The following is a 26,033-nucleotide window of genomic DNA, read 5'->3' as shown; positions in this document are numbered from 1 at the left end:
AACACACATTCCAAACCCACCCGAAGGCGAGCCATCTGCTCCGGGTGACCTCGGCGGGGCGACGAGCCGCTCTCCAGAGGCCGCTCCTGTCGCAGACGGTGGTTCCGCGGGCGCAGAGCGCACGGAGCCGAGCCGGCCGCAGCCGGGGCCGTGGCCGGTCGCTGCCCGGTGGCTGCCCGGTGGCTGCCCGGTGTGCCCGGCCCCGCCCGGGGCGTGGGCGCCGCGGCTCCGCCCCACAGGCTCCAAGCGCCGCGGGCGCGCCCGGCGCGGCAGATGCGCGGAGCGGCTCCTCGCCATGGCCACGGTGCGGGAGAAGGCGGCGGCTCTGAGCCTCAGCGCGGTCTGCAGCCCCGCCGCCAGGCCGCCGGGTACGGCCGCGCACCGGCGGGACGGGGAATGGGAGCGGGAGGAGCGGGCTGCCCACAGCCCGGCATCGGCGGGGCGGACGGGACGGCTCTTCCCGCTGTGGGATGCGGCTCCCAGCCGTTAGCGGCTGCGCTCGGCGCCTTTCCCGGCTCCGGGAGGTTCAAAACTTGGCCGCGCTCCGGCATCGGGAGCCGCTTCCGCCCGGGCGCCGCGTCCCGGCTGCGCGCCCGCTGCGCCGGCGGGTTCGGGCGGGCGGCAGCGCCGGGGCTCCGCGGGGCCCTGCCCTGCCGTGCCGTGCCCTGCCGTGCCGTGCCCTGCCGTGCCGTGCCCTGCCGTGCCATGCTCTGCCCGCGGAGCTGCGGGAGCGGTGGGTGCCAGCGAGGCTCGGGCAGCTCCGTGTCCCCGGCGAGGGTTAAGAGCAGGTGCCGCGGTAGCGCGGCGTAAGCGGTGTAAGGGCGCTCCCCGAGAACTGGTTTTGCCTTGCTGCTTTCCCTACCTTGAGCACCTTCGCTTGGTGGAAGCTTGCCCTAGTACCGCACTTAATGCCGCTTCCCTCAGAGAAGTTCCGAAGGCGCTGTGTGTGATAAAGCCGTGAGCAGTAGTTAAAGCATTGCGGGTTGTACGTGCTGGTATTTACTCTAGCGACAGAAACATTGAGGCGTTGTTGTGTGTTTGGTGGAGTCGGGTTTGGGGGTTCTCTCCTCCCAAAGAGCATGGATGGCTGTTGGAACGTAGGGCTGGAAGCGAATTCTGTGTTCGTTGTGTTTGTTCTGACTTCCTGAAGGTGTCGTCAGGTTTAAGTATTAGCAATTATGTGCCTTGCCCGTCTTGTACTTCTAAAGCTTTGGAAACTGGAAGTTCTGAGAGATTTCTGCATTGGTTGGCTCAATGCTTTGTATTAAAGAGCTTCTTTGTTTTTCTTGGGTGTTTTTTCCCGACATGAGTCTTTTCAGGAAGATAACTGTTGCTGTCTTTCTGAGATGTTGGTTGTTCAAATGGTACTGTGCTCCTTGCTTTCTCTTCTTCTTCCCAGTGGTCACTGCCCTCTCTACCATTCCTTTTCCCCTTGCTTATTTGCCAATTTCTGGGCTTTCTTGTAGCCGGGGGTCAGCTGAAAACTGGTGCCTCCGATTGGAATACATTGGGACTCTCTAACTAAAGCCACTTCAGACTAAACAGAGCAGAAAAAAACACCTCCTGCATCTCTCTGGAAAAGGCTCATGGTAATATGTTCCAGAAGGAGTTGCATGTTGTTGTTTTTTTCAGACACTGCATCGCACTGTTAATTCATGTGGTTTGAGGTCTGTCACAATCCCAGCTGGCTTTCTGTAGGATTGCTGCCAACTCCTCCTTCCATATTTTGTCCTTTAGCTTTTGATTTCTCTCTTCTTCCTCTGCTTTCACTCTCAGTAAATTATTCATCTGACTTACTGAAAAACATGTTCTAGTTCTAGCCTCTCTGGTGGCTGCAGCTCTCCCCAGCTAGGTGCCACCTGCAAACTTGGTGTGTTTTTAAGTCCTTGTGGCGGCTGAGTGTCGCCTCAGGTCAAACTGCTGGCATTTTAGTCTAATCAGACTGGTGAATGAGTAATAGCCCACTGGTTTCACTGGGGGAGGGAAGATGGGCTCAAGGAAGTGGCTCGGGTGCACAGAGTTGTGGCCTCCGCCGGAGCCGGGGTGGCAAAGGGCTGTGTCTGGTGGCATCTCCAGAGAAGCCACGGACTTGTTAGTGGTGTGCTAAGCACTGCTGTTATGTAGCTTCTGTGTACGCACAGTTCCGTGGCAAACAGGGTTCTGGTGTGTCTCTTCATCCCTGCTTCCCTCCTTCCTGTCCAGCTGTGTTGCTCTGTTAGTGTTAGTGGAGGAGCCGGGGTGTTAACAGCTGGTTTGTGGTTGTGGGACTTGTATGCTTAGCAGTGTTTCTGCAAGGGTGACCAAGGGACTGACAAAAGGACAAAGTGAGAGGCTGAAAAAACAGGAACTCCTGGTTGCAAAGCTTTAGGCTGGAGTGGCGAGAGGAACCACCAAAGAGAGCGAGGGAGACAGTGGTGCAGAGCACAGACTTGCTGAGGAGGTAACCAAGTGGCAATGCCTGCGCAGCCCAAGCCAAAGTAGAAGTCTCCAAAGATTTTTAAATCCTCACAAGGTTCACAAAAGCTAGGAGCCAGCAAGGGGGCTGTTCTCTGTGACTGCAGCCTGAATTCAGTCTTTGTCTGTGTTGTCAGGCTTCAGCTTGGCTCAGAAGCCGTTTGGAGCGACGTTCGTCTGGAGCAGCATTATCAGCGCTCTCCAAACTCAGGTGGAAGTGAAGAAGCGCCGCCAGCACCTGAAGTGTCACCATGACTGTTTCATTGGGTCGGACGCCGTGGATGTTGTCTTTGCCCATCTCCTGCAGAACAAGTATTTTGGGGACGTGGATATTTCCCGGGCCAAGGTGGTGCGCGTGTGCCAAGCGCTGATGGATTGCAAAGTGTTTGAGGCTGTCTCCACCAGGGTCTTTGGGAAAGACAAACGCTCCGTGTTTGAGGACAGCAGCAGCAGCCTCTACAGGTTCACAAATGCCTCGAACCAGCCAGAGCTTGAGAAAGATCACCTGCAGTGTACCCCACAGAGGTTAGTACATGGAGGTGAAGAGAAGAAATTTTTGACAAGAGGAATACATTGTGTGTTCTGGGGGAGAGAAAAGAAAACTTGTGCATTTACAGGGTAAAAATAGACGCTGCATAGATGTTTGTGGGTGGAAGACAGGTAGGAAAGAGCAATTTGAAGAGAGTAAATCACTCAGCCTACGTGGTTACTTGTTTCCTCTGTCTGTTATCACATTGCCTTGGGGGAGGAAGGTGAGAGGGTAGAAATTAAGTGCATTTACATACTGATCTAAATCAATAGAACCAACTGGAATTCAGGTGCATCAAACAGGCTAATGCAACAGGGCAATCTTTAGTCACTGCACATCTAACTCTGGCATAAACCAGTAATCCATGCAACTTCTAAGGAAAGTTTATTTTCTCCTTTTATCATCTTCGCTTCACTATGCTTCCGATTTAGCTCTCTTTTTTAAGCTGTTTCTTTATGCAGTTATGACTTGTTCCCAGGCAGGGTAGCAGGCTGTTCTGTTGTTATGCTATTGCACTCCACCCTAGAACCAGAGGGAGGTGCAATGGTGAGGTTTTGCTTCCCTGTCCTTTTAGGAGTGGGCAAAGAAAACCCTGGTACTAACTAAACTCGCACAAAGCGGAACATGTAGAGACAAGTTTGCCAAATAGCTTCCTTTATACAGTTTTTGTTAAGTGTTCATCTCTTCACCTACTCTGATGTACCCTTACAAGAATCTACATGGCTGTATTTAATGGGGTAGTTTTAGCAATGTGCCCTTTTGAAAACTGTGAATAGTATTGACCCAAAATGGAAATGCTGTATTCGATTGACGTATTCATGTGAGTAGCAAATGTGAACTTGAGTGCACCAACCTTGATGAAAAAAGTAGGGGAACAGTGATTAAAAATATTTCTTTTGTCCTGCTTCTCCCCTCTCTCCCACTTGTTCCTGTCCTGTCCTAAAGCAAACTGTCCCAAGTCTTTATTTGAAAGAAGAAATGAAAGCCACTTTAATTATATGTGGCATTTAAAAATATTTTCATCACAAGAGCTGTTAAAGTAAGACTTGGAATATATTGAACAAACAGTCATTAAACAGGATTATTCCTGTTTTATTAGTGTAGAATGAAGGTGTTTTTCTTCTGGGCAGGGCACAGATTCATCGGGTTACACTTCTTCATTTAGTGGAAGGAACAGATCAATTGATACATGCAGCCTCTCACATCCATGTCAAAGATAGTGGACATCAAAAAGATTTTGCAGTGCTCTTAAACAGAGGAGCTGTGTTAATTGAAATCATACAACTATGCTTGGAGGAACAGTCCTTTTGTGGCTGGAGTGGTTCTGTTACATGCAAATAATTTTTGAAGATGTGGTACATTCTCCTGGGTGACTTGGACAGAGGAAGTGTCAGGCAGGGGGGATGAGGAGGAAGATGGTGTAAATATCTATACAGGAGAAAATTATTGATCTTGGGACAGTAACCCATATCTGTATGTTGCATTATATGTTTGGTTATCCATCTGTATGGTTATAGATTTATATAAAAACTGGTTTTAATTTCAGATATGAGAAGAGCACGTTGCTCCACCCTCCTCCATTCAAACCAGAAAGCTTGGAGGATCTTTGGGAAAACCTAAGTCTAAAGCCTGCAAGCAGCCCTCAAGTAAACGTCTCGGATAGCTTGTCCCGTCGAGGTGAGCCAAATAATGTCACAGTCGTCTGTCTGTGGGAGAAGGAAGGTCCATCTGCAGCACTGGGAGGACTTGTGCCCCTCAGGTTGGACAGGGCAAACTGACACTCACACTATTTTGGTTTGAGCACCAGATGATGAAAAGGCAATTTATATTTGTTGCAGGCCTTTTGCCTTTTTATTTCATCAAACAAGAGGTGTTATCTCTTGGCTGAAATAAATCAGTGTCGACTTTTGTGGAGAAGAATACCCAATGTATAGAGCTTGATTTGAGTTAGAAATATTCATAATATTCAGTTACTACACTACTTGCGTGCTTGTTTTAGTTAGGGCAAATAGTCTGCAGTTATCTAGAAGGGAATTGTGTGTCTGCACAGCCAGCACTCCTTCAGTGCTGTGTGAAACTATTTTTGACAATTCATGACTTGTCTTTCAGACCAAACTATGTTCTATTGTGTTTTTTCCTTTGGTTTAAAGTGCTAATGCATTCTAGAAACTGTGGTTTCATCTATTCAAGGAAGCTGTGATAAGGAGAGGGTCACTCTTGCTTCTTTCTTTTTTTTTTTTTTTTTTTTTTTTTTTTTTTTTTTTTTTTTTTTTTTTTTTTTTTTTTCATCTCTTATCTAGAATGAAGATTGTTTGCAAATTAGAGCACAAAGAGTGTAAGGCACTTCAGACTTATCCGAAAAACAGTTCTCCCACGCTTGTAGTTAACTGAACAAATGGGTAGTTCTTGCCTTTTGTGGTGATAAAAGGCACTTCAAGCTGATAAGAGCCACGTGCTTTGCTACTGCTAGTCTCTATTTTGGTAAAATCAACCTGTTAGGTTAGGCCTGATGGGAGGAAGGGGCGTTATCTTCCTTGTGATCGGTTTTTGCACATACTGAGTCTCGGCGTGTGTTTTTTTGTACCCACCGTTCCCAGTTATTAATGAAGTGTGGCAAGAACAAACAATTGCTCGCCTGCTGCAGCTGGTCGACCTCCCTCTCCTGGAGTCTCTGCTTGAGCACCAGGAGATCAGACCTCAGCTCCCAGAGCCCAGGAAGGCGACTGGATATGTCATCACTAGTAACTACCTGGACAGAGAGATCCTCAAGGCTTTCAGTGACTCGCAGTGAGTAACCATTGCTGTCCTCTGCAGCTCTGAAAAACTCTCTGATTCCGGGGGAATGTAAAGCACAGTTGGTCTTTGGGTAGAAGTGTAGCAGTCACAGTCCAGCAAAAAGGATGTGAGCAGGCACATCTTCCCTGTTGGACTAGGCTGGAGTAACTGGTAAATAACAATTGCTTAGTGATACTTTCTGAACGCTGGGATGGTTTTTGAATGCGATGACAGTAGTTCATGGGATTCAGAGGGGAAATTCTTTGCTGCATTGAGGGAAGAATAGAGGTTTTATAATCATCATGAAAGCTTCCTAGCGACATCACTTGTGAGGAACTAGTTCAGTTCTTCCTGCTGTATTGAAAGAGCTAAGAATGTTGAGCTTGAAACTGTGCATAGAGTTAAAAACATTCTCTGAAAAACTTGTACCAGTCTGAATCAGATCAAGGTTCATGTTTCTGTTTATCTAGCGATAATTGTGTCCTTATCAAACAGGAGAGGACATGATTGACTGTGGGTTTTACTGCTTGTGACTGTTTACTTGTGGGTTACTAATTTTTCATCTTGATTAAATACAAAACAAAGAGGCTTATGACTGTGATCTACCCGAGTGTGTCAGGTGAAGTGTCTTGTGTGTGAATTTCTGATGGGTTTAAGTGCCTACACACGCAGTTTCCACTGTGATAAAGGAACCAGCCTATCTGCTCTCTGTGGAAAACTTTGCAGCCAGCTCTGAAGGGCACCCACAATTAAAGGTGCAAACCCAAACCCTTCTGCCTTCCAGGACAGACGAGTGGCTCTCGGCAGCAATTGATTGCTTGGAGTATCTGCCCGATCATATGGTGGTGTATATCAGCAGGAACCTGCCTGATCACCCAGACAAAGCAGATGCCTGGAAACTGCTGCTGTTTGAAAACATTGGTAGATATTACAGCCAAAAAAAGGAGCCGCTCTTAAGCCATGCATCTGAAATTCATTTAGGAATTGCAGAACTATTAGGTAAGTAAAACAGAGCTGTGTTCCAATGCTTATGTGAGAGATGTACTGAGAAACTGGGTATATTTACCTCAGGAGCCAAGATTAAAAGCTGCCTTCTACAAGTGTTTTTGGTGGGGTTTTTTTTTGTTTGTTTGTTTGTTTGTTTTGTTTCATTTTGGTTTTGTTTGTTCGAGGATTTTATGTATGGTTGGGTTTTCTTTAATTTCTAGTCGTAAAGACTGTTCTTTGACGTTTTGGTGCTTATTGTAGGCAGTTCTGTAATCATTGTTCAGGTCTATGTAGAATGGGTGTGAAACCAGAGTGCTATAATTCAGCACTTGTAATAGCTGTTGTCCATGGGAAATGAAATATAAATAAAGCCTAATAGTAAATATTTAGGCTGTAAGAGCTAAACTGAAATCTGTGTGGATGCTTGGTACCCCGCTGACATTTTTTACACAGAAATGTTTCTTAAATTTTGTTTAGACAGCTTTTTGTTTCAGAAAGCTTTTGATATTTTAGTTCTCAACATTTATCCCAGATATCCTTATTTTTCATAAGTTCTCCGCTTTGATGATTATTCTTGTCCTTGTTCCATGTTAACTGGAATGCTTTGCATTTATATCCCATTCTTCCTCTGTACATGATAAAGGATATTAGTACTAACTACCTCATTTAAACAATTCACAAATCTAAAATGGCTATTCTGTATAGTAAGGCAAATTAAAACTTATCCAAGTTCTACAAAGCAATTAACCAAACTAGCCCATGTATCTCAGACATACTCCTCAGTTTTTGTGAGATTTTTACTACCACAAGCAGAAATTACAGAAGTTATTCATTTTTTTTACTAGAACTATTTCCCTTTTTCAGTATTTCACACCCCCTTTAAGATGGCTGAACTGTAATTGAACTTAATTACAAGGGAGCTTCAACGCCAGGCTGAATGCCTGTGTGTGGGATGTTGTCAGAGAGTCTGCAAGCAGCTCTCCTCAGCCTGGGACAAGTTTTTGTGAGAATGAATTGCTGTGTTTGGCCAGTTCTGTTTAGAGAGAGGGGCATCTCTTCCGTGTCTAATTTAGGTGTTTTATGGTAACATTGGTTTAAATGAATATGGCAATAGATACCTTCCTCTCTCTCCAGTGAATGGGAAGATGGAGCAATCTTTAGAAGCTGTTCAGCTCTATCTGAAGCTCCTAGACAGCCAAGTCAGGGAGGAGTTCAGGAGACTGCTGTACTTTATGGCTGTTGCAGCCCATCATTCTGAGCTCAAGCTACAGAAGGAGGTAAATCTGCATTCTTAACAGTTGTTTTTCTGAAATCCAGAGGTCCCAGGTACTGGTCAGAAAACAGCTTTGTAGTTTAAATTTGTGACTACAGGAAAAGCAATGTCTCAGAAGAAGAAAGGTGATGTCCTTCTTAATGGGAGAGACTCTCCTTTTCTGGTCATCATTTATTTCCCTTTGTTCTTTAGAGTGACAACAGGATGGTTGTGAAAAGGACATTCTCTAAAGCTATTATCAACAATAAAAACTTATCCAGAGGGAAAACTGACCTCCTGATCTTGTTTCTTGTGGACAACCAGAGAGATGTGTTAAAGGTAAGAGCTAGAAAATGGCCAGGTTTTGTTTACCTGGAATGCTCATGGAGAACTGCCTTCTCTAAGCTGCTTTTGCATCGTTTCAGATCCCCGGGGCACTGCACAAAATGGTCAGCAATAAACTGCTGGCTCTGCAGAAAGGCCAGGATCCCAGCAAGATAACAGGTAACACTTCACACTGAGCTTTGTAATCTTGTCACGCCCCCAAATCAGAAATGGGCGATGCAAAAAAAGTTTGCTATAACAATGACTGATTTGATCTGAAAGAGGGTGGGTCCATAGAATCTCGAGGGTGGGTGGAGTGTGGTGATAATGCTCTGAATGTCTCACGTTTCCTTTCAGGTTACACCTTTTGCCAAAAACTTGATGAGAGAGAGTATCGCTCCAACACAGAGAAGACCACAAAAGATGAGCTGTTATCTCTATTGAAAGCTATTGATGAAGATTCAAAGCTCTCTGAGAAAGAGAGAAAGAGGCTGCTAGAACAGTTTCACAGTAGTAATCCAAGTATTTTTATGCAGTATTTTGGAGACAGAGTTACTAATATGTGTGTGTGAGACTTTAACTATTGATTACTTTGTATACCCCAGCAGTGAAAACACTAATATATTTGTAAATCTTTTATATTCATGTATCTGCCTAATAAAATTATTTTGTGGAAATGGACGGAATTTATGCAGTTATTAGCAAAGCAAACAGTACCTGAGTTTAATCTGTATTTATAGTTTAGCTTTTCTCATTCGTAATTGATACAGGACCAAAACAATCCTTCTTTTTCCTCCCCAAAACGCAAGTCTGGCTCCCTTTATTCAAGTATCAAAATCACTGAGATGACAGAGACCATGAATGAAATTTCTCTGCCACCTTTTGCCCTAGCAGTGAATTTTATGCATTTTATGCTGAAAGCCTTTTTTTTTTTTTTTTTTTTCCTCCTGATTTCCCTTAGATTATGTGACTGTCACATAACATGGATCTTTGACTTGCTGTGTGCTGGAGAGAGCTGAAAAACATGTTCTGCTTGATACTGCACAGCTTTTCTTCAGGCTTGCCAGCTAACTAACCTAGTGTGCTGTTTGTAGCTCCAGTGCCACCGTATTGAGGAATTGGCTCTCCCGGGGTGGTAAAGTCAGTCTGGATTTCTAAGTCAGTCTGGCTTTGGTTGCCCCAGAGGATGTAGTGTTTGTGGCTGCTTATCTTCTTCCCTGCAGTGTTTGATGCTGTCTGTAACTCTTGCTGATGGCACCAACTGTAATTAGAGGAGTGCTGGAGCCAATGAAGGGCCTTTGGCTTTTCTTGTGGCATTTCTTATCCATGTCTGGTCTACAGTGGAAATCCCAAGATTTGCAACACAGGCAACTGTAATCATATATATATATATATATATATATATATATATATATATATATATATATATAACATGATCAGACATCTAATTTTGACTCTTGGAGAGTTATCTTTGGAATGATATCACCAAACCTTCATTACAGCTGCTGTTGAAAAAAACCCCAAACAACCAAATCTTGTTCCATTTGGTGTTGAGCTCTGTCCTTCTATTTAGGAACAAAACCTAATTGAATTATGACAATAAAGTAGTAATAACTGTTACGGTGACATGTGGTGAGGCATTCTTAAAAAAACACGATGCTGTGTCAGACTCATGTCTCACTAACTAACACTTCAGTGATTACTGGTGTCTGCTGCCGGGGGCCAGAGTGTTTCTCTGAAATGGAGCTGGAGGACTTGGTGTGCAACAGGATTATGTTTACTGTGTCCTGATGGGGGCTGGAAGACAAAAATGTAAAAAGCTTCCCCTAGTTAATTAGAAAGGACTTCTAAAAATAATCAGTTGCTGAAAACTAGCAGGGAAGTATAAGCCTTTATAGTAGTTCTTAGTTTTAACTGAAAGGTTTTTATTATCAATGCACTTCCTCAGAAAAACTGGCTTAGCTCGTACTTTAAAATGTGGAGGTGGAAATCCTAAAGTAGTGGTGGTGTTGGATGGTAGGCTCTTTGACAGAAGTAATTGTCCTTTCTAACCTCCTGCCTGCTGGGTTAAGAGGATGAGATTCCTATCTTGGAAATGAACTGCTGCCCGTGGGCATCGCCTGCTGCAGTGAGAGCCCCGAATTGCAGATCCCCTGCCCTGTGAGTCACTGGGCTGTGGAAAAGCAGCCTGGGGCACCCAAAGGTGGGCACAAGGCAAGGTCAGCACCTCCCTCCTCTTTTTAGGGTGATCCAGCTCCTCTCAGAGTACCTCAGATTCCCCTTTGGAGGAACACGCGGCCACACACTGCCCTGTGTAAGGTGCCTAAGGACGGCAAGGCCAATCCAGGATTGCGTGCGTTCCCTTATTGCCGCGGCGGGGATAAATGTGAATCGGCGCTGTGTGATGGGGCAGAAATCCATCTCTCCACGCCTCCATGCATGCCTCCATCCCGCCCAGGGCCGGGCCCGGTGCCGCGGGGCCTCGCTCCGCCCCGGGGCCCGCCCTGCGCTGGGCGGCCGCGCCAGGGGCCGGGCCCGTCCGAGCCGGCGGCTGCTCCGAGGGCGGTGAGGCGGGGCCGGGGGCCGGGGGCACGGCAGGGTAGGGCACGGCAGGGTAGGGTACAGCAGGGTAGGGCAGGGCACGGCTGCTCCAGGCCCGCCGTGCGGGCTCAGCGCCGCCTTCCCCCCGCTCCCCGTTCGGCCTGCCGGGCCGCTTCTCCCGCCTGGCTCACCGCGGAGCCCCGCCGCTGCCGGGCCTGGCGAGGGGAAGGCGAGGCCGCGGCGGCGGCGGGGCCGGAGCTCAGGGCCTGGCACCGAGCGGGCGGCGGCTCTGGGAGGGGAAAGGCGGCTGCTGGCGGGTCCCCGGGGAGGCGGTGGCGATGGACAGAGCGGGCTCAGCGCTGCGGGACGGCGGCCCGGCGCTGGCCGGAGCTCAGGGCGCCTCCCGGCTGCTGCCCACACCGGGGATGAGCGCTGCCAGCGAGCAGCGGCTGCTCCGCGCCCCAGGGAAGCGCACTGAAGTTTATTTAGTGCCGGTGCACATCATGCGATTTGGAGGACCTGTAGTGAAAAGAAGCTGCGGAAAATGTTTTGTTTAAATTTTAATTTGTTGCCTTTTTTTTTTTTTTTTTTCCCCCCACCTCTTGCGTTTCTGTTTTTATTAAAAATAAATGCAGGGAAAGTGCCAAGAAGTAGACTTTGCTCTATTAAGAGTCAGGATTGTTTCTGTGAAAGGAGGGATGATGATCATGCTTCTGGAAGAGGTATTGTCAAGCTTATTTACCCAGTGGAAAGAGGATATGTTCTAGGCGTGTTTCGGCAATAATAGCAGTAATCCATCCGAAAAGAGCAGACTACTGCAAACTAAACAACTAAACCAACAAGTGTGCTTGTTTACCTCATCTGCTGAGCAGTCATTTGGTAGAATGGCCCAGGAGTTCTAATATCTGCCCTCCATAGCTGAAATAGATTAAAAAAAAAAAAAAAAGGTAATTAAAATGAAACTTGGGCTGTGTTTGAGGCTGTAGCTCTTGAGCTGCCTGCCGCTTTATGGAAGGCAGCACTTCGGGGTGTAGTCTGTGGGGTAGGAATGGTGGCCTGCTGGGCAAAGCTGGGGCTAGGAATCATCACACCGATGGTCTTGTCCCTGTCATTCATCTTCTGTGAGTCCTCAAGCAGCTGAACTCAAACCTTGGTTTCCCCCTCTCTAAGTGAGGTTTATTATATTTCTCTGCTTTTCTCTTTTTGTCTGAGGATAAAGTGCAGTGAGAGATTGCAAGGCACTAGGAATAGGAGGTGTTGTGTTCATTAAAGACTTAAGTGAGGCTTGGTTGAGTCGTCTTGGAGGTTCAGCTTTAACTTCAGGAGGATGTTTCATGGAAGAGAATGGATGGGAAGAACGACCATCTAGTCTGGATTGAAATGTGGAAGCCTTTATGATAATGTTTTTATCCCGGCCAAATTCAACAACAGGCTTCCCTCTCTCTGTTTAACAGTCCTATTTTATATTTTACTTTGCAATGGTTGCTGTGCCCTTCTCTGTGAACAGAGCTCCTCATCCTCCATCTAGAGGTGGAGTGAGTCTGACAGTACCTGTCCCGATGCCTGCGTGCCAAGGGAGTCTCTCCTGTGTCATTTATCCCAAGATTTTCGTGCTGTTTTCTCTTCTAAAATAGAAATGACACAGTGCTGTGGGCAAGTGTTGCATGCTGTTGTCTCTCATGCATCAAGCAAGATGATGATCCTGAGTCATTGCTGTGGAGCAAAACTGTTCCTTACATGCTCTGAGCTTTCCAGCTGTCCTGAGGAGTCACATTGTGCAATCAATTTAAAGCACTGCTGGAGCAGGGTTGGTTATTACAGCTGTTGAAGGAAATAAATCTCAGTGCTCCATTTTATATTTCTGCACTGTTGCTGGCTTCTGCTGCATCCTCTTCAGTGTAATTTTTGATGCTGTATTTTCTCTCAGCAGCTGTGAGGTGCCTCTGCAGAGTGTCCCTCTTGCTCTCTTCGGTTTATTTCAAAATGTGAAAGTGGGGGTGGTGGGATACTAGGGGAAAAAACGAAGTTGTGGTTTTTCCAGGAGCTTTGTTTTAGTCTGAAAGCAGACTCTTCCTGACTCCTACTTCACAGAACATCTAAGTTATTTAATTTAGGGATATCATATGCTCTCAAAAGAGATTTCTGTAAAATTAAAGCCTGAGCAGCAGCTTCTTTCATGATTGTTTTCGATGGTGGATGTAGAAATTACATTCTTTATAGGGAAATGTGAGAATGACGTAAGTGAAGATAAGGGACAGTGAGACTTGGTTTTCTACTGGTAATTTTTTCAGTGTAACTTTGGGTACACTGCAGGTATCTGCAATGTCATAAATATCCTTTAATATGTAGTGTCTAATAAATCAGGATTTTAATTACTGTAAATTTTAATTACTTTGTTCTTTACTGTATTAATTCAAAACCCCAAACAATTGTGATATTTTATGCATAAATCAGGACTCTCGAATGTCATAAAAATATGGAAATAGAACTTTATATTAATTTCTCTCCAGTTCTTTTGCTACTTCTTAATGATTTTGGATGACTCAGACAGAAGTTTTTAAGCTGTGAGCAGTTGGAGCAGACCAGAGTTCAGGAATATATGTTCAGGAAGATTTACTGCTGTGTAGTGAGGAAATGTTGTCTCATAATATTTTAAAAACGTGTTTGAAATATTGTTCTGAAGGTGTTTTTCATCATTCTCTTAAAAGCAGTGCTAGGGAAGAAAACATCTTTTTCTCTCATCTGTATCATTATGGCAAGGGAAGAGTTTGAGATTTTTGAGAACTGACTAGGACTGCAGATTAAACAAATGGTATTTGTGTTGAAAGCATCCCATTTTGTGGAAGATGGGAAGTGAGTCACTGAGTCCAGGTCCCCTGCCATTATGAGGATGACATCATATAACTCCTCATAAGAATCCTTTCATTCTTAATTTTTTTTTTTCTTAATCAAGAGGATTCCTGGTGATATTTACCCACCCAGCCATGTCAGAAAATGCTTATTCATTCCCTTTTTCATATTTTTTCTTTTTGTAAAGAACCAACTGAAAATGTCTCAGAATCCTGACAAGCTAAATTCAAGTGAAGAGAAGTTGAGTGGTTTGGAGGATGATCAGGAGGAGAACTTGGACAACTTGGATCAGTCTGTCCGAAAAAGAATACGACAGAGTGCTCCAGGGTCACACGGAGATGATACACCAAAGTGTAAGCAAAACTGTTTTATGAAATACATTAAAAACTAGTCAATTCTGTAGTTGTTGTTGGAGGCAATCCCAGTGTTTTATAGCATTCTATGCGAGTTTGTCTTGCAATTAAATACAGTGTGACTCTTGATGATATGCCTTAACACTGTAACATTTTTCTCCCTGATTTCTTTTTATTTTCCTAATTGTACACACGGTGTGTACATTTTCTTAATTGTACACAATGACCGTGTTGCTCTGAGGCACATATATCCTGAATATCCTGGTGTGTTGGTGCTCTTGGAACGTATAAGCACCACCCCAGTGTGTTCCAGCTGAACTGTCTCTGCTGTTTGCCTTATCATCTGGACCTTCTGCAGGGCAGAAGAGGCTGTTACCAACAAAGGGATGCCCTGTCAGCCCCCTCACAAGACAGGTGGAAAGTTGTATATTTAATCCTAACACTACTTCCATGCAAGCAGGACTGCCTATTTTTCCTAAGGCATATTTTTCTTTGCCATTTCGCTTTAAACATGAAGGTCTGGATGCAGTATGGGAACCAATATTTCTGGAAAATCTGTAGATAAAAACAAGGGGAAGTTTTCTGGCTCCAGAGGTTCAGTTCAAAGAAGTGAAAGTGCTCAGGGTTCTAAGTTTCTGTAGGGAGTGGCTCAGCAGTAACATTTTGTTTGTTGCGTTCTCTTTAGTTTTTAATTGTGTTTGTTATGACTTGAGGTTTAGGGTTGTGTTTAGTGTGGTGTTACTCAGAGGAGCTGTTCTGAGGGAGTTTCTGTTCCTATATGCCTTGCTGGTTGCCTGGTAGGAAATGGGGTGTTTGTATGGAGAGAGGCTCTGAACCTGTGGCAGTAAAAGCGTGGCACAGTCTAGCACTGCACCACAGAGACGTGGTTTGGTCTCAGGCCCTTCCCTCGTGTAAGGGAGGAGATAGGAGAATGAAGTGATGTGATTTAGGAGCAGTCTGTGGCCAGTGAAAGAGTCTTAGCTCTCAGTGCCCCCACTGCTGAAGTCATTTGGCACTCAGACAAGAGTGCTGTGAACTTCACTGTCTGCTGGTTCCACTCAGAATATCAATCCTTGCTGTGTTCCCAGAGTCACTGTGCTAGGTTAAGCTCCAAGCAGAAGGAAATAAGGGTTTGGGAGGGCTGCATGAAAAGAGCAAGATATTAACGAGAAACGAGCACACTGGAAGCCAACTGTATGAACTCAGAAGAGCTCTGCCTGGCAGACAAGTGGTGGACACTTACTTTTGAAAGACCTTTTCTGTGTAATTGCTGAAGTCCAATCAACATGGATTGTCAAATGAGACGGGCATAATAGTTTGCCTGAAACATTTCTCAGGGAGCCCAGCCTGTGAAGATCCCTGCTTGGTTTCTCTCACTTTGGGGTTAGTGTGTTGCTCCTGTGCCTGGATTGTAGCTGAACTGAGGAGGCATCAGGGCACCGACCTTTTCACTAACCCAGGGCCCAGTCTAAGGCTGCTGGCCCATCCTGGTCTGTCCCAAATGCCTGCCAGGGGAAGAGTTCTTAAGCACTGGTGCTACCGCTGCTGCTGTTGTTTGGGTGATGCCTCTGGGGGAAAAAAAAAAAGTGATTTTGAAGGAGTATTTGCATTGGAAGTAGAGAGAATAATTAGCTACTGATGTGCTGCTGCTTAACAGTGATGGTGATTTTTTGTTGACTGCTTTAATGATGAAATCACTTCCTTGAAAAATGTAAAACTGAAATGGCAATATCTATACAATACTCGTGGAAGTAGTGTGGTGAAAATGCAGCTATTTGTAATTATTTCTTCCTACAGCATGGAGAAAGATGCCTAGGTGCTATTAAGCCATCCTGAAGGAGTGTTGGTTTGTGTGGGGGGCTTTGTTTGGAGATGGTTTTTAAAAGAGCTTGATAGAAGCAATTGACATACTGAGCCCAGAATATCAACTAAGAACCACTCCTTGGTTTTTTGAAATTACTCCAAACCTGTGTCATCCAGCAGATCGGAAGGGAAGGGGAGGAAAGGAGAAAAGTCTTCTGCTGATGCTGTCTTTTGACCCCGTGTACTGTCAATAAGGTGGAAAGGGTCCAAAAGGCTCTTTCTGCAGGCTTTTGTTGAGAACTGTCTGACAGTGAATTGATGTTGCAGCCAGTCCCTCTCGGCCTGTGTCAATAGAAGAGCTCATGGAGACAGCAAAGGGAGTCACCAACATGGCACTGGCACACGAAATTGTGGTGAATGGAGACTTCCAGATAAAACCAGCTGAATTGCCAGAACACAGGTAGGCTTGGTACCAAATAGGTCCCTAAATAAAATTGTTTGTACAACTGCAGAACAGCTCTGGGGGATAAGGTAAAGGCTCTGGCTCTTGTCTAACAGTGCCTGGGAGGAGGCAGGAAAGAATATAAGAAGGTGGTAACTGTGCAGTTCTGCTTCCCCAGATATGTATGTGTGTGTGAAAGCTGAAGCTCCTGGATTAATTTGGCATGTGTTGTGCACTTCCCAGAGTGCTGTGGTTTCTGTTGTGTCCCTTGTCTCAGGTCTCTGGGGCTGCTGTCCCCCCAGTACCCCAGTCTGGCTGCAGATTTAGGTAGTGCTTTTAGCAATTCTTAAGCCTTCCTGGGAGTAAGATGAAACTAGTTGTTTTAGCTTTTCCTCTCTGTTTCTTCAGGGATATTTTGGGAAGAGATTTCTGTGGTTTTTTTTAGGTTAGTCCTTGCTCCTTTCAAGTTTGAAGCCTTTCCTTCTCTGTGTGAGTCTACAGTAGTTGTGTGCCCTGCTGGGAGGAGAGAGGGAGAGCAGAGGAAGCTTCATCTTCTGTTCTGTTCCTCTCTCTCACACCCAGTGAGGTGTGGCTGACAGCTTGATTTGGGAAGGGGGTGCATATTTCATGGAAGGAACTTGGTCCCCGTTGGGGCCAGTGTTGAAGTTACATTTGGTGTGAAAGGAACTGTCAGTATTTTGAATTAGGAATTGGTATTGGAGCAGTGGAATTCTTTTTTTTTTTTTTTTTTTTTTTTTTTTTTTTTTTTTTTTTTTTTTATACAAACCAACCTGGGCCCTTATCTCAGAGTAGGTGCAATACTCATGTAGTGAAACAGAAGATTTTGTGTCAGGGAAGTTACTTAATTTCTGTTAGGTTTAGTAATGAATTTTATGAAGTGGAATTGATTTTACTTAGTGGAGCCTTTAAAAGGAACATGAGTACTGGTGTTTTGAATATAAAATGTAATTTCTGCCATTTTTGTTCTCTTTCAGTTATCTAGATGTAGCATGTGATAAATACTTTGAAGGTTTTTAATATGTAGCCACCTTTGCTCTTGTGTAACCCTGTATTAGGATATAAGCCATTCCGAATCTGTGTCCAGTTTTTCTTGCTTTTCTGAATCACTTTAAATGACAGATCTCTGTTAATCATCATATAGTTATTACTGCACTCTATTCATATTATTACATGCTGTGCTTCAGGAGCTGCAGGTTATCTTTGTAAGGTGGTGCAGAGACCAGTGTCCTTCTTTTTAACATGTTTATTCACAGCTTAGAGAAGAAAGTCAGAGATATTGTGCATAAAGCTTTCTGGGATTGTCTGGAAGCTCAGCTAAAGGAAGACCCCCCGACATATGATCATGCAATTAAGCTATTGGGAGAAATTAAAGAGGTAAGATGATGCAATATGAAGGGAAATGATTGAATTTGAGTAGTTGCACTGATAGGAATGAGCAAGAGTGCTTGGAGTTTGGCTTTTGATAAAAAATGCTTTGTTCTTTTTCATTACTCTGTCGTGATGAATATATACAAGCTGCATAATCCTAGAGGACAAATTTGAATATAAAACTAAATGCAAAACCATGTAAGGTGATTAACAGATAAGCAATACCAGTTCCATAACTCCAAGCTTCCTTCATGTTATGGTGCTGGTATTAGTTATGGAATCAGTGAGATGCTCCAACAGTGGGCTGATAAAACCAAGCACAACAAGTATGAAGTATGGTCTGTGCCACAGAGGACTTGCCACTTAGTTACTTCAGTATCACACAGGATGAGGTGAAATATTTGGAACTGGTGAGTGGTTAGTTAAAAAGAACCAGATGAATTCAATGATTCAGTTGTTTAGATAAGAATCCCTGGTAGTGTTCAATGCCCCCTGGATGGGGCATTAAGCAAACTGGTTTAGTGGGAGGTGACCTTGCCTGTGGCAGGGGTTTGGAACTAGGTGATCTGTAAGGTCTCTCCTGACCCAAACCATTCTATGATTCTTTAATTCTGTAAGAGGTGGTTCAATAACTGCTTTGATCCTTGTGGTCTTTGATATGTAGAGCTAATGCACAGTTAAAAACTTTCCATTTCAGAGTCTTCTGTCTTTCTTGTTGCCTGGTCATACTAGACTGAGAAGCCAGATTACAGAAGTTCTTGACCTGGATTTGATAAAACAGGAGGCAGAGAATGGGGCCCTTGACATTTCTAAGTTGGTCACATTTGTTATTGGGATGATGGGGACTCTGTGTGCTCCTGCTCGAGATGAAGACATTAAGAAACTGAAAGATATTCATGAAATAGTTCCTCTTTTCAGGTACTGAAGTGTGTTTATTAGTCCTGTTCAGAGTCCCTTAAAAATTTTAGAGGTGGGGGAGTGGGAACTTGCAACTGCTAGAAAGAAAAAAGTGATAGGCAGAAGGATATAGCTGTGGGTGTGAAGGGGAGAGATACTCCAGGGGTCTTTAACAAGGACCATCTCTGATCTGGTGAGTTGGAGCATTTGTCTGCCTCCTGCATGTCACTGAAGGACATTTGTTTAAATGTCAAATGCAAACAAGGTTTAAGGTAGCAGATGAATTTTTTATCAGAAGTTTGTACCAGAATTGAATGTCAACAGCTGAAGGTGAAAAAAGCTTTACACACGAGCTTAGGGGAAATGCAGTACTGGTTTCCAACCAGTTTGTCCTTTCCTCCCAGTTTGAGCTCTCTTTGCCCCACTCCCTGTCTAATTCCCTATCATTTCTAAAGGGAGGCTGTGTTCTACATCTGGGAGCATCCAGGCTTCTGCTTTGCTACCGTGTTCTCACTGGAACAGCTCAAGGTCTCAATAGCTGGGGAAAGCTTCATTAACCTTGCTGTTTTCTAATTTGAAAAGCTTCCAAGAGTTCAAGATTGACTTGGCAGAAGTATTGCCAGCAGGAATTAGGTTGCTTTGAAATTGAGGTGTTTTTCTTTGGTGTTTGTTTGTTTTTTTCTTTTTTGCCCCTTGGGTTGGATTGTTCACTTCCCGCTGAGGTTGGCTTTCCAGGCTGCCAGCAGCCATGGCATGCAAGCTTAGAAACCCAGATGTCTTTTCATATATAATATTGCACATCCTGGGAGATAAAATCTGTGGAGCTAGTGAAGTTAATTCCATGGAGGCTTTTTTACAGGAGAGCAAGATTTGTTTCCCACTTGATAGAGGCGCATGCATGCATGTACATGCTTGCTCCAGCTTTCTCTGTCTCATGCTCTGAAGTTGTTAAGCTGTTACTGTTTCCCATGCATGGTTTTGCTCTTTCCTTAGACAATCTGTAATAAATCTTGTGAAGAACACCTCTGAAACATCTGCAGCCTTGAATAACTTTTTCTGTTTGTTTGTTTAGAGCAATTTTCTCTGTATTAGACCTAATGAAAATGGATATGGCAAACTTCGCTGTCAGTAGTATTAGGCCAAAATTAATGCAGCAGTCTGCTGAATATGAAAGAAAGAAGTTTCAGGAGTTTCTTGAGAAACAGCCAAGTATGACTTTGTTCCTTTCTTTCTTCCCCTCTGACCTCCCATTAAAGTGCGTGTCTTTGCTTGTAGATCATGAAAAGGACTCAGATATTTTTATAAGTTCTAGAATTCATATGGTAAATGACAGCTTGTGCCCCAAAACTGTGGTTAGAAAAAGTCTGCCAGAACAATAGTTCTGCCCTTGGTGCATTCAGTTTAATTTCGATGCAGTGTAGGGCATGATTTCCCAGCATCATCTCACCTCTGATTTCCTGTAGCTCTGTGGTTTTGTTTTAGACGTTCTGCTTGATGCAATAAATGAAATGCATGTCATACCTGATATCATGGGCATTAGTCATGGTAACTAATGGGATTGTTTGGAAATTGTTGGTGGAAAAACCTAACTTGGAAAAGGAATTTTCTTAGCAAGATTTTTTCCCCCTGCTTTTCCAGATTCTTTAGACCTTGTCACAAAGTGGTTGCAAGAAGCAGCAGATGATCTTGTAAAGCTGGGACACGAAATGTTGCCTCCCCATTCTAGTGATGGTGCCACTGGTGGAGCTGCTGCCTTGTGCTTCACTGCTGTACAAAATCAGGCCTATCTGAAGCTCCTGAAGTGGGATCACATGAACAGGCCTTTTCCAGAAGTAGGTATTGTAGGCGATTCCGCGGACGGCTGGGACAAGGAATTCTGCCAACCTGTATTTTCTAGAACATGTGGTTTTATTGCAAGGGTCGTGGGTAAAAAGGCCTTGCCTTCAGCCACCAGCCTGGGCTGAAGGGCAGTCCCAAAGAGAGAGGGAGAAAGAACAGGAGGGTGTGGGCTAAGTGAGGAGGGAGCGAGAGAGCAAAGTGGCAGGGGGGAAGGGAGCAAGAGAGAGCAAGAGTAGGGGGAAGAGGAAGGGTAAGAGTGAGCTAAGAGCAGCGGGAAGGAGAGGAGGGAGAGGTAAGAGAGCGGGGTCCTTGTTACAATACATTATATCTCCTTTTGTGATGAATATTCTAATTTTCAATGACCAACCAACACAAGACACAAAATCCTATAGAATCTACATACAGCCTATAAGAACTACTATATTACCATACTATGTTGTATTTTAAACTCTAAAAACTACTCTTTAAACTTCTGTTTTGCTACATTGACCTTTGGATCGCTTAGCCAGCAGAAAGGGTTCTGCTGAATCAGAAGGGATTCTCCTTCAGCTAGCTAGACTATTGTTTTCAGGTTGTATAATAACTAAGACTTATTATCCTACAACTCAAAGTCAGCTTTCATTTCTATCCAGATTATAGGTTTCATATTTTCAGAATCTTTTGCTAAGCAATCATATTTATAAGGTTTCCCTGAGTCATCTTCCCCAACAAGGTATTTAGCAGAAAAATTAGATCTATGCTTGTTCCACTCCTCTATTCCCAGGACACAGCTTTGTAGCCTTGCAGCACGTCCAGTACTAAACCATTGATCTCTGATTGGGGGAGGTCTGGCAGCTCTGACAGGTGCCTGTTTTTCAATGCTGAAACCTGCTTAGCTGGAAAAGAGGAGTCAGTGCTCTGTTCCCTGTGCCTTTGCATCCCAGTGTCCCTTCCCAGCCCTGACTCCTTTCTGTGCTGGCTCCCTCCTTCCTTGCAGACGGTGCTCATGGACCAGACGCGCTTCCTGGAGCTCCAGCTGGAGCTGGAGCAGCTGCTGGTGGTGGGGACAGTGCTGCTGGTCACCTTCAGTGCAGCAGGCCCAGCCCTCGTGGACGTGCCTGGATTCACTGAGAAAATCAAAACCATCGTCAAGGTGCTGCTGACGGGAATGCACCTCCCGTGAGTACAGCACAGGGCTGCTCTCCGGGGCACGTGGAGCTCTGGTGGCAGCTGGGGAATGATCAGCTTCAGCCTCTTGCTGCCTGGGGACTGCAGGAAATGCAGAGGAGGTGATGAGGGCTCTCTGTGAGCCCAGGCTGGCAGTTTTTCTGCAGCTTACTCACGTGGAGCTGTCTTTTCTTGCTCTGCTCTTTCGTGATTTATACAAGCTTTTTTTTCAGAGCATGTTTTTCATGGTGCCAGGCTGGCACAGGAGAGTGCCAGCAGCTGCCTCTGCTCAGAGTTTGGGCCAGGCTCCCCAAAAACCTGTGGCACAGTGAGCTGCCTGTAGATTTAGTGGTTACTCTACGCCTACGGGTTTGCTTCAGTCAGAGCTGTCCTCAGGCAGAAAGTCAGCTGTTATGTATATGGACAAGTCTTGAATGTTCTCCTTCTTCCTTGCTTTAGATCTCAGATTTATTTTTCATGTGTATAGAGTTGTATTAATCTTCATAATTGGCTTTATCCGCATTATGCTTTTCCCGCTACATTTGATAAATAAGGCAACTCTAAATGAATGGTTCATTTTAAAAAAATGGGGAAACAGTGAGTAATTACTACAGTTGTGCTGTCCCTCGTTTTCTAGCTCCTTTAACCTGAAGGAATCCCTGGCCACCGTGGGTGAGAAGGTGTGTGCTGAAGTGAACAGCAGCCTTTGCCAGCATGGCTTTACCCCGTTCTCAGCTGAGAGAGAGGCTGTGCTGAAGGGACAGATCCAGGCAGTGGCCAGCCCAGATAACTCCATCTGCAAGCTCATAGGTAGGGCTGGAGAGTGCTCTGCTCTCCCTGTCTGTGGAGCTGGGGGCTGTGCAGGGCTCCTCTTCCCACATTGTTGTTTCCACCTTGTCTTTCCAACTTGCTGACCATGTTCAGGCTTGTTGCATTTTACATGAGCTTACGCTGTTTCTAATTCACCTTCTCCTTTGAAAACAAACCAAACCCATTTTTTTCCAGATTCTCGAATTCAAAAGTTTCTGGAGAATTATCTTGCGTCCAGTCAGCAGAAATCATTGCCTGCCATTCCTGGAGGATTAGGCCCTATTCAGAGGGAGCTGGAGGAGATTGCTGCCAAGTACATTCGTCTTGTCAACTACAACAGAATGGTCTTCAGCCCTTACTATGATGCAGTCCTTGGCAAAATACTGACTAAGGAGGAATCCCAAATTGTAGGGAAGTCACAAGAATCATAAAACCAGTCTGTGTGCTACCAATACAGTATTATCAGCTGTTAAATAAAACTTGTACCAATATTTGTCTAGGAAAACAGCTTTCCGTGTAAATACTGGTTCCTTTTAACCCGTGAGTAGTGACTGGTGAGGGAAATACAGGAGATGCTAAAAGGGTTCTGAGGTAAAAGATGAGAGATGCATTTCTAATATAATTATGCAACCTGGGGGGGGCATATCATAGGAATTTTCTGGCTGCAATTTTTAGGTTTTTGAGATGATGATAGGGCAAGTTTAACAACCAAACTTTGTACTGAAGTGGCTCATTTTAGGGCATTTAACTCTTAATTTACAGTGATCTTAGTTTAATTTATCCAGAGCTGATTAGCAATGGTTCTTCCCAGAATGGATGATTTGGTTTTTTTAAAAAAAAATCTTTGCTTTAAAGAATGAATAAAGCTAAAATTCTAAAGAACTTTACCAGACAAAACACCAAGCCAAGCAGCACTTTACTGTAACGTTATGGTGAGTATGGTAGGCTTACTAGTTTTTTCTGTATTTTACTGCATTTTTAATAGCATTTTTTTGCTGTTTACCTGCAGATGTTACAAAACATAATATATTTTTGTAGCAAATTTTCTGGTTATTGGGTAACTGTCCTCTGCTATGTACAGTACTCCCAGAGGTGGCAATCTTATAGATTGCAGCTGTATTTATATCTTGTAAAGATTTCAGAAAGGGCAGAGTTAAAATGTTTTGATAAAAGTGGCATTTCTTACCTTTTTTTGTTTGCTAGTAATTTACTCCTTTTTAGGTGAAATACCAATTTTAAAGTAAATTGTCATTTGCAGAAGGTGGATTTAAAGTGTGTGAAACTTCAGGTTGAAAATTTTGGGTTTTTTAAAAAACTACAACAGGAGATGGTTGCATATTCAATCATGTCTTCAAAAATATCTGGGAAGTGCAGAGCACTGTGGGTAGTATAAGTGATTTTAATGTACAGTGAGAGGCGAATGATTTGATGTTAGTTTGCATCCACAAGGAATATTTTAGTAGATTTTTTTTATTTTGTAGAGGTGTTCTTGAAACTTAGAATATTTGTAGATCTTGAATTTAATGAGCTATGTGTTGTATAGAGGAGAAGAACCCAGTGATCTTACATTGCAGTCTCAGGCTCAGCTGGGAGGTAAGTGAAATTTTCCTCTGGTTGAGCACAACAGTGTATTACAGTAATCAATATTTGATGGTTTGATGAAGGCAAAGTTTGTAGTTACACACAGTAAATGGCCCAAGTATGAGGTTGTCCAAACCAGAATGTGCTGTCTTTAAAAAAGCAACCAACAAGGTATGTGAAATAAATAAACAAAGGGGCCCTCTATTGCCAACAGGCAGGTTAATTTAGGAATCAGCCAAAGCAACAGAACTTGTAGAAGCACTTGATTATCATCCACTGTTGATGCTTCCCTTTCCAGTTTCCTTTAAATGGCAGTGGGGATAAAGCTGTACCAGCTTTGTGTTTGGAGGGGGATGGAAGAAATACCTTTTTTTCTGTATTAGCCTATGCAGCTCTAAACCAAATCTTCTGTCATTCATTACAAACCCCCTTCCCCAAGGGAAAACCCAGCAAAGCCCTGTGGGAGTTCATCAGCTCAGACAAGTGATTTTTCTCTTGGCCATATGTACTCAGCCAGCAAAATGAATGTCTGTCTTTGAATCCTTGAGAACCCAAAAGTGAGGTTGGTTAGCCAGAAAAAAAGGGTTCTGAGTAGGTTCTATTTCACTGATTCTGCAGAGGTCTTCAAGGCTGCTGCCTCAGCGTGCTGAGCTTTGCTATTAGAGCAGCCTCTGCCTCACAACCCAGCCTAAAAAAGCTCTGCAGCTGCAAAACTCCCTCAGCCCGCGCTGAATGAGCTACCAGAGCCATCCCTGCTGGAGATGGCTGGCAACAAGGTAGATAACCAAGGCACAGCTCTTTCCAGCTCTGGCAACTGAGAGCTGCACCAGTTAGAGATTGCTGCTGCTGTTTGACCTTTCAGTAGAGCCTGGGAGCTGCCTTCAGCGGCAATGACACTAACCACACCGAGGTCAGTGAGGCACAGGATGGTCTCAGGGCTGTGGGGAGGAACGTCGCAGTGAGACAGGCGCCCAGAAAAGCCCTTGGAAGGTGTGTGAGTGATGGCACAGGGAAGGGCACTGCTTTAGCACGGGATCAAATCCTAACTGAGGAGATGGCTGCTCCCAGGGCTGCCTTTCAGGGTTCGTGAGGGCCTGCTCCTGCCATGGCAGCAGCCACCAGGGCTTGCCTGGCTCACACACAGGGAATCCCATCTCCCCCCACAGGAGGGCTTTGATCCTAACCCTTCAGGCAGCAGAAAAATTGTTAGAGGTAGGAAACAGTGCAGTACTCACCTGTGGCTCCACCTTCACCTCCAGGCCCATACAGAAGGAACAAACACTCCTGGCACAGGTGCTGGGGGTCTTTGGACAGGAAAGATCTAAAGGGAGTGCAGAAAATGCCCAGAAAGCATTGTAATAATTCTCCCAGGTTGTTCTTTGTAACGAGAGTGTTTGACAAACGGTTTCTCTACATCCTCTCTAAAAGAAACAGGGAGATTTGCAATTGAGTGGCAAAGCAAGGACATTCCAGGATGGCTAAGGCCAGCTCCATCTCCCTGTGCAGGGGCTGCTTCACCCCTTGCCCTGGCAGAGGAGCCCTGGCTGAGGAGCTCTGCTGGGCTGGGAATGTCTTTCCTTTGCCCCAGGCTCTGACTGTCCTGTAGTACAAGGGCTTCTTAGGATCTTATCAGAGTGCAATTCCAAACAGCCAATTCCAAATTAAAAGCTGAAATACGCATAGAAACTGCTTGGAAAGCTCACACAGTGTTTTTTTAGCTTGTTTAAGATAACAATTTGCAATGAGGTAGCTGATTATTAACATTTAGCTTTGTATATTACTTGGAAGACCAGTGCAGGTGTCCAGGACTAGGCTGTGTGAGCCAGTGCTCCTGGACTACTCACACTGAACTTAGTGTCCTGGATGCTGTCTTCTTCAAATAGTCCTGGAATTACAAGCCAAAGTGTGCTGTATCCTCTAGAAAATGGAAACCAAGCTCAATCTAATATGTATGCTCTGATCAATTTCCTGTGACGGTACAATTAGCATTGCTTTTGAAGTGGCTGAGTAATATTTAAGAAGTACCTTCTTGTGTTTGAATAAAAACAGAATGAGGCATGA

The 26,033-nt window shown here is 44.6% G+C and overlaps 2 protein-coding genes across 3 annotated transcripts; both read left to right on the top strand.

The window, feature by feature from the left end:
* Positions 1-295: 295 nt before the first annotated feature.
* DEPDC7 (DEP domain containing 7) lies at positions 296-8,998 on the top strand. The gene is made up of 9 exons (XM_066320489.1): positions 296-368; positions 2,592-2,979; positions 4,530-4,660; positions 5,581-5,770; positions 6,543-6,757; positions 7,880-8,022; positions 8,211-8,336; positions 8,423-8,501; positions 8,679-8,998. The coding sequence occupies exons 1-9, from the start codon at positions 296-298 to the stop codon at positions 8,891-8,893; spliced, it is 1,560 nt and encodes a 519-aa protein (XP_066176586.1). The 3' UTR covers positions 8,894-8,998.
* Positions 8,999-10,854: 1,856 nt separating this feature from the next.
* Positions 10,855-26,033, top strand: TCP11L1 (t-complex 11 like 1). Of its 2 annotated transcripts, none has more exons than XM_066320488.1 (10): positions 10,855-10,886; positions 13,900-14,065; positions 16,196-16,328; positions 17,585-17,705; positions 18,397-18,617; positions 19,669-19,805; positions 20,235-20,428; positions 21,412-21,593; positions 22,219-22,391; positions 22,587-26,033. In XM_066320488.1, the coding sequence occupies exons 2-10, from the start codon at positions 13,912-13,914 to the stop codon at positions 22,820-22,822; spliced, it is 1,551 nt and encodes a 516-aa protein (XP_066176585.1). In that variant the 5' UTR covers positions 10,855-10,886; positions 13,900-13,911; the 3' UTR covers positions 22,823-26,033. The 2 variants fall into 2 exon arrangements, with proteins under 2 accessions (XP_066176585.1, XP_066176584.1); XM_066320487.1 differs by lacking the exon at positions 10,855-10,886 and adding an exon at positions 11,447-11,584.

The sequence above is a fragment of the Sylvia atricapilla genome, chromosome 6 (genome assembly GCF_009819655.1).
Source record: "Sylvia atricapilla isolate bSylAtr1 chromosome 6, bSylAtr1.pri, whole genome shotgun sequence".
NCBI classification, from domain to species: domain Eukaryota; kingdom Metazoa; phylum Chordata; class Aves; order Passeriformes; family Sylviidae; genus Sylvia; species Sylvia atricapilla.
Note: the sequence above shows the minus strand (reverse complement) of the source record. Positions and strands in the feature narration are given on the sequence as shown.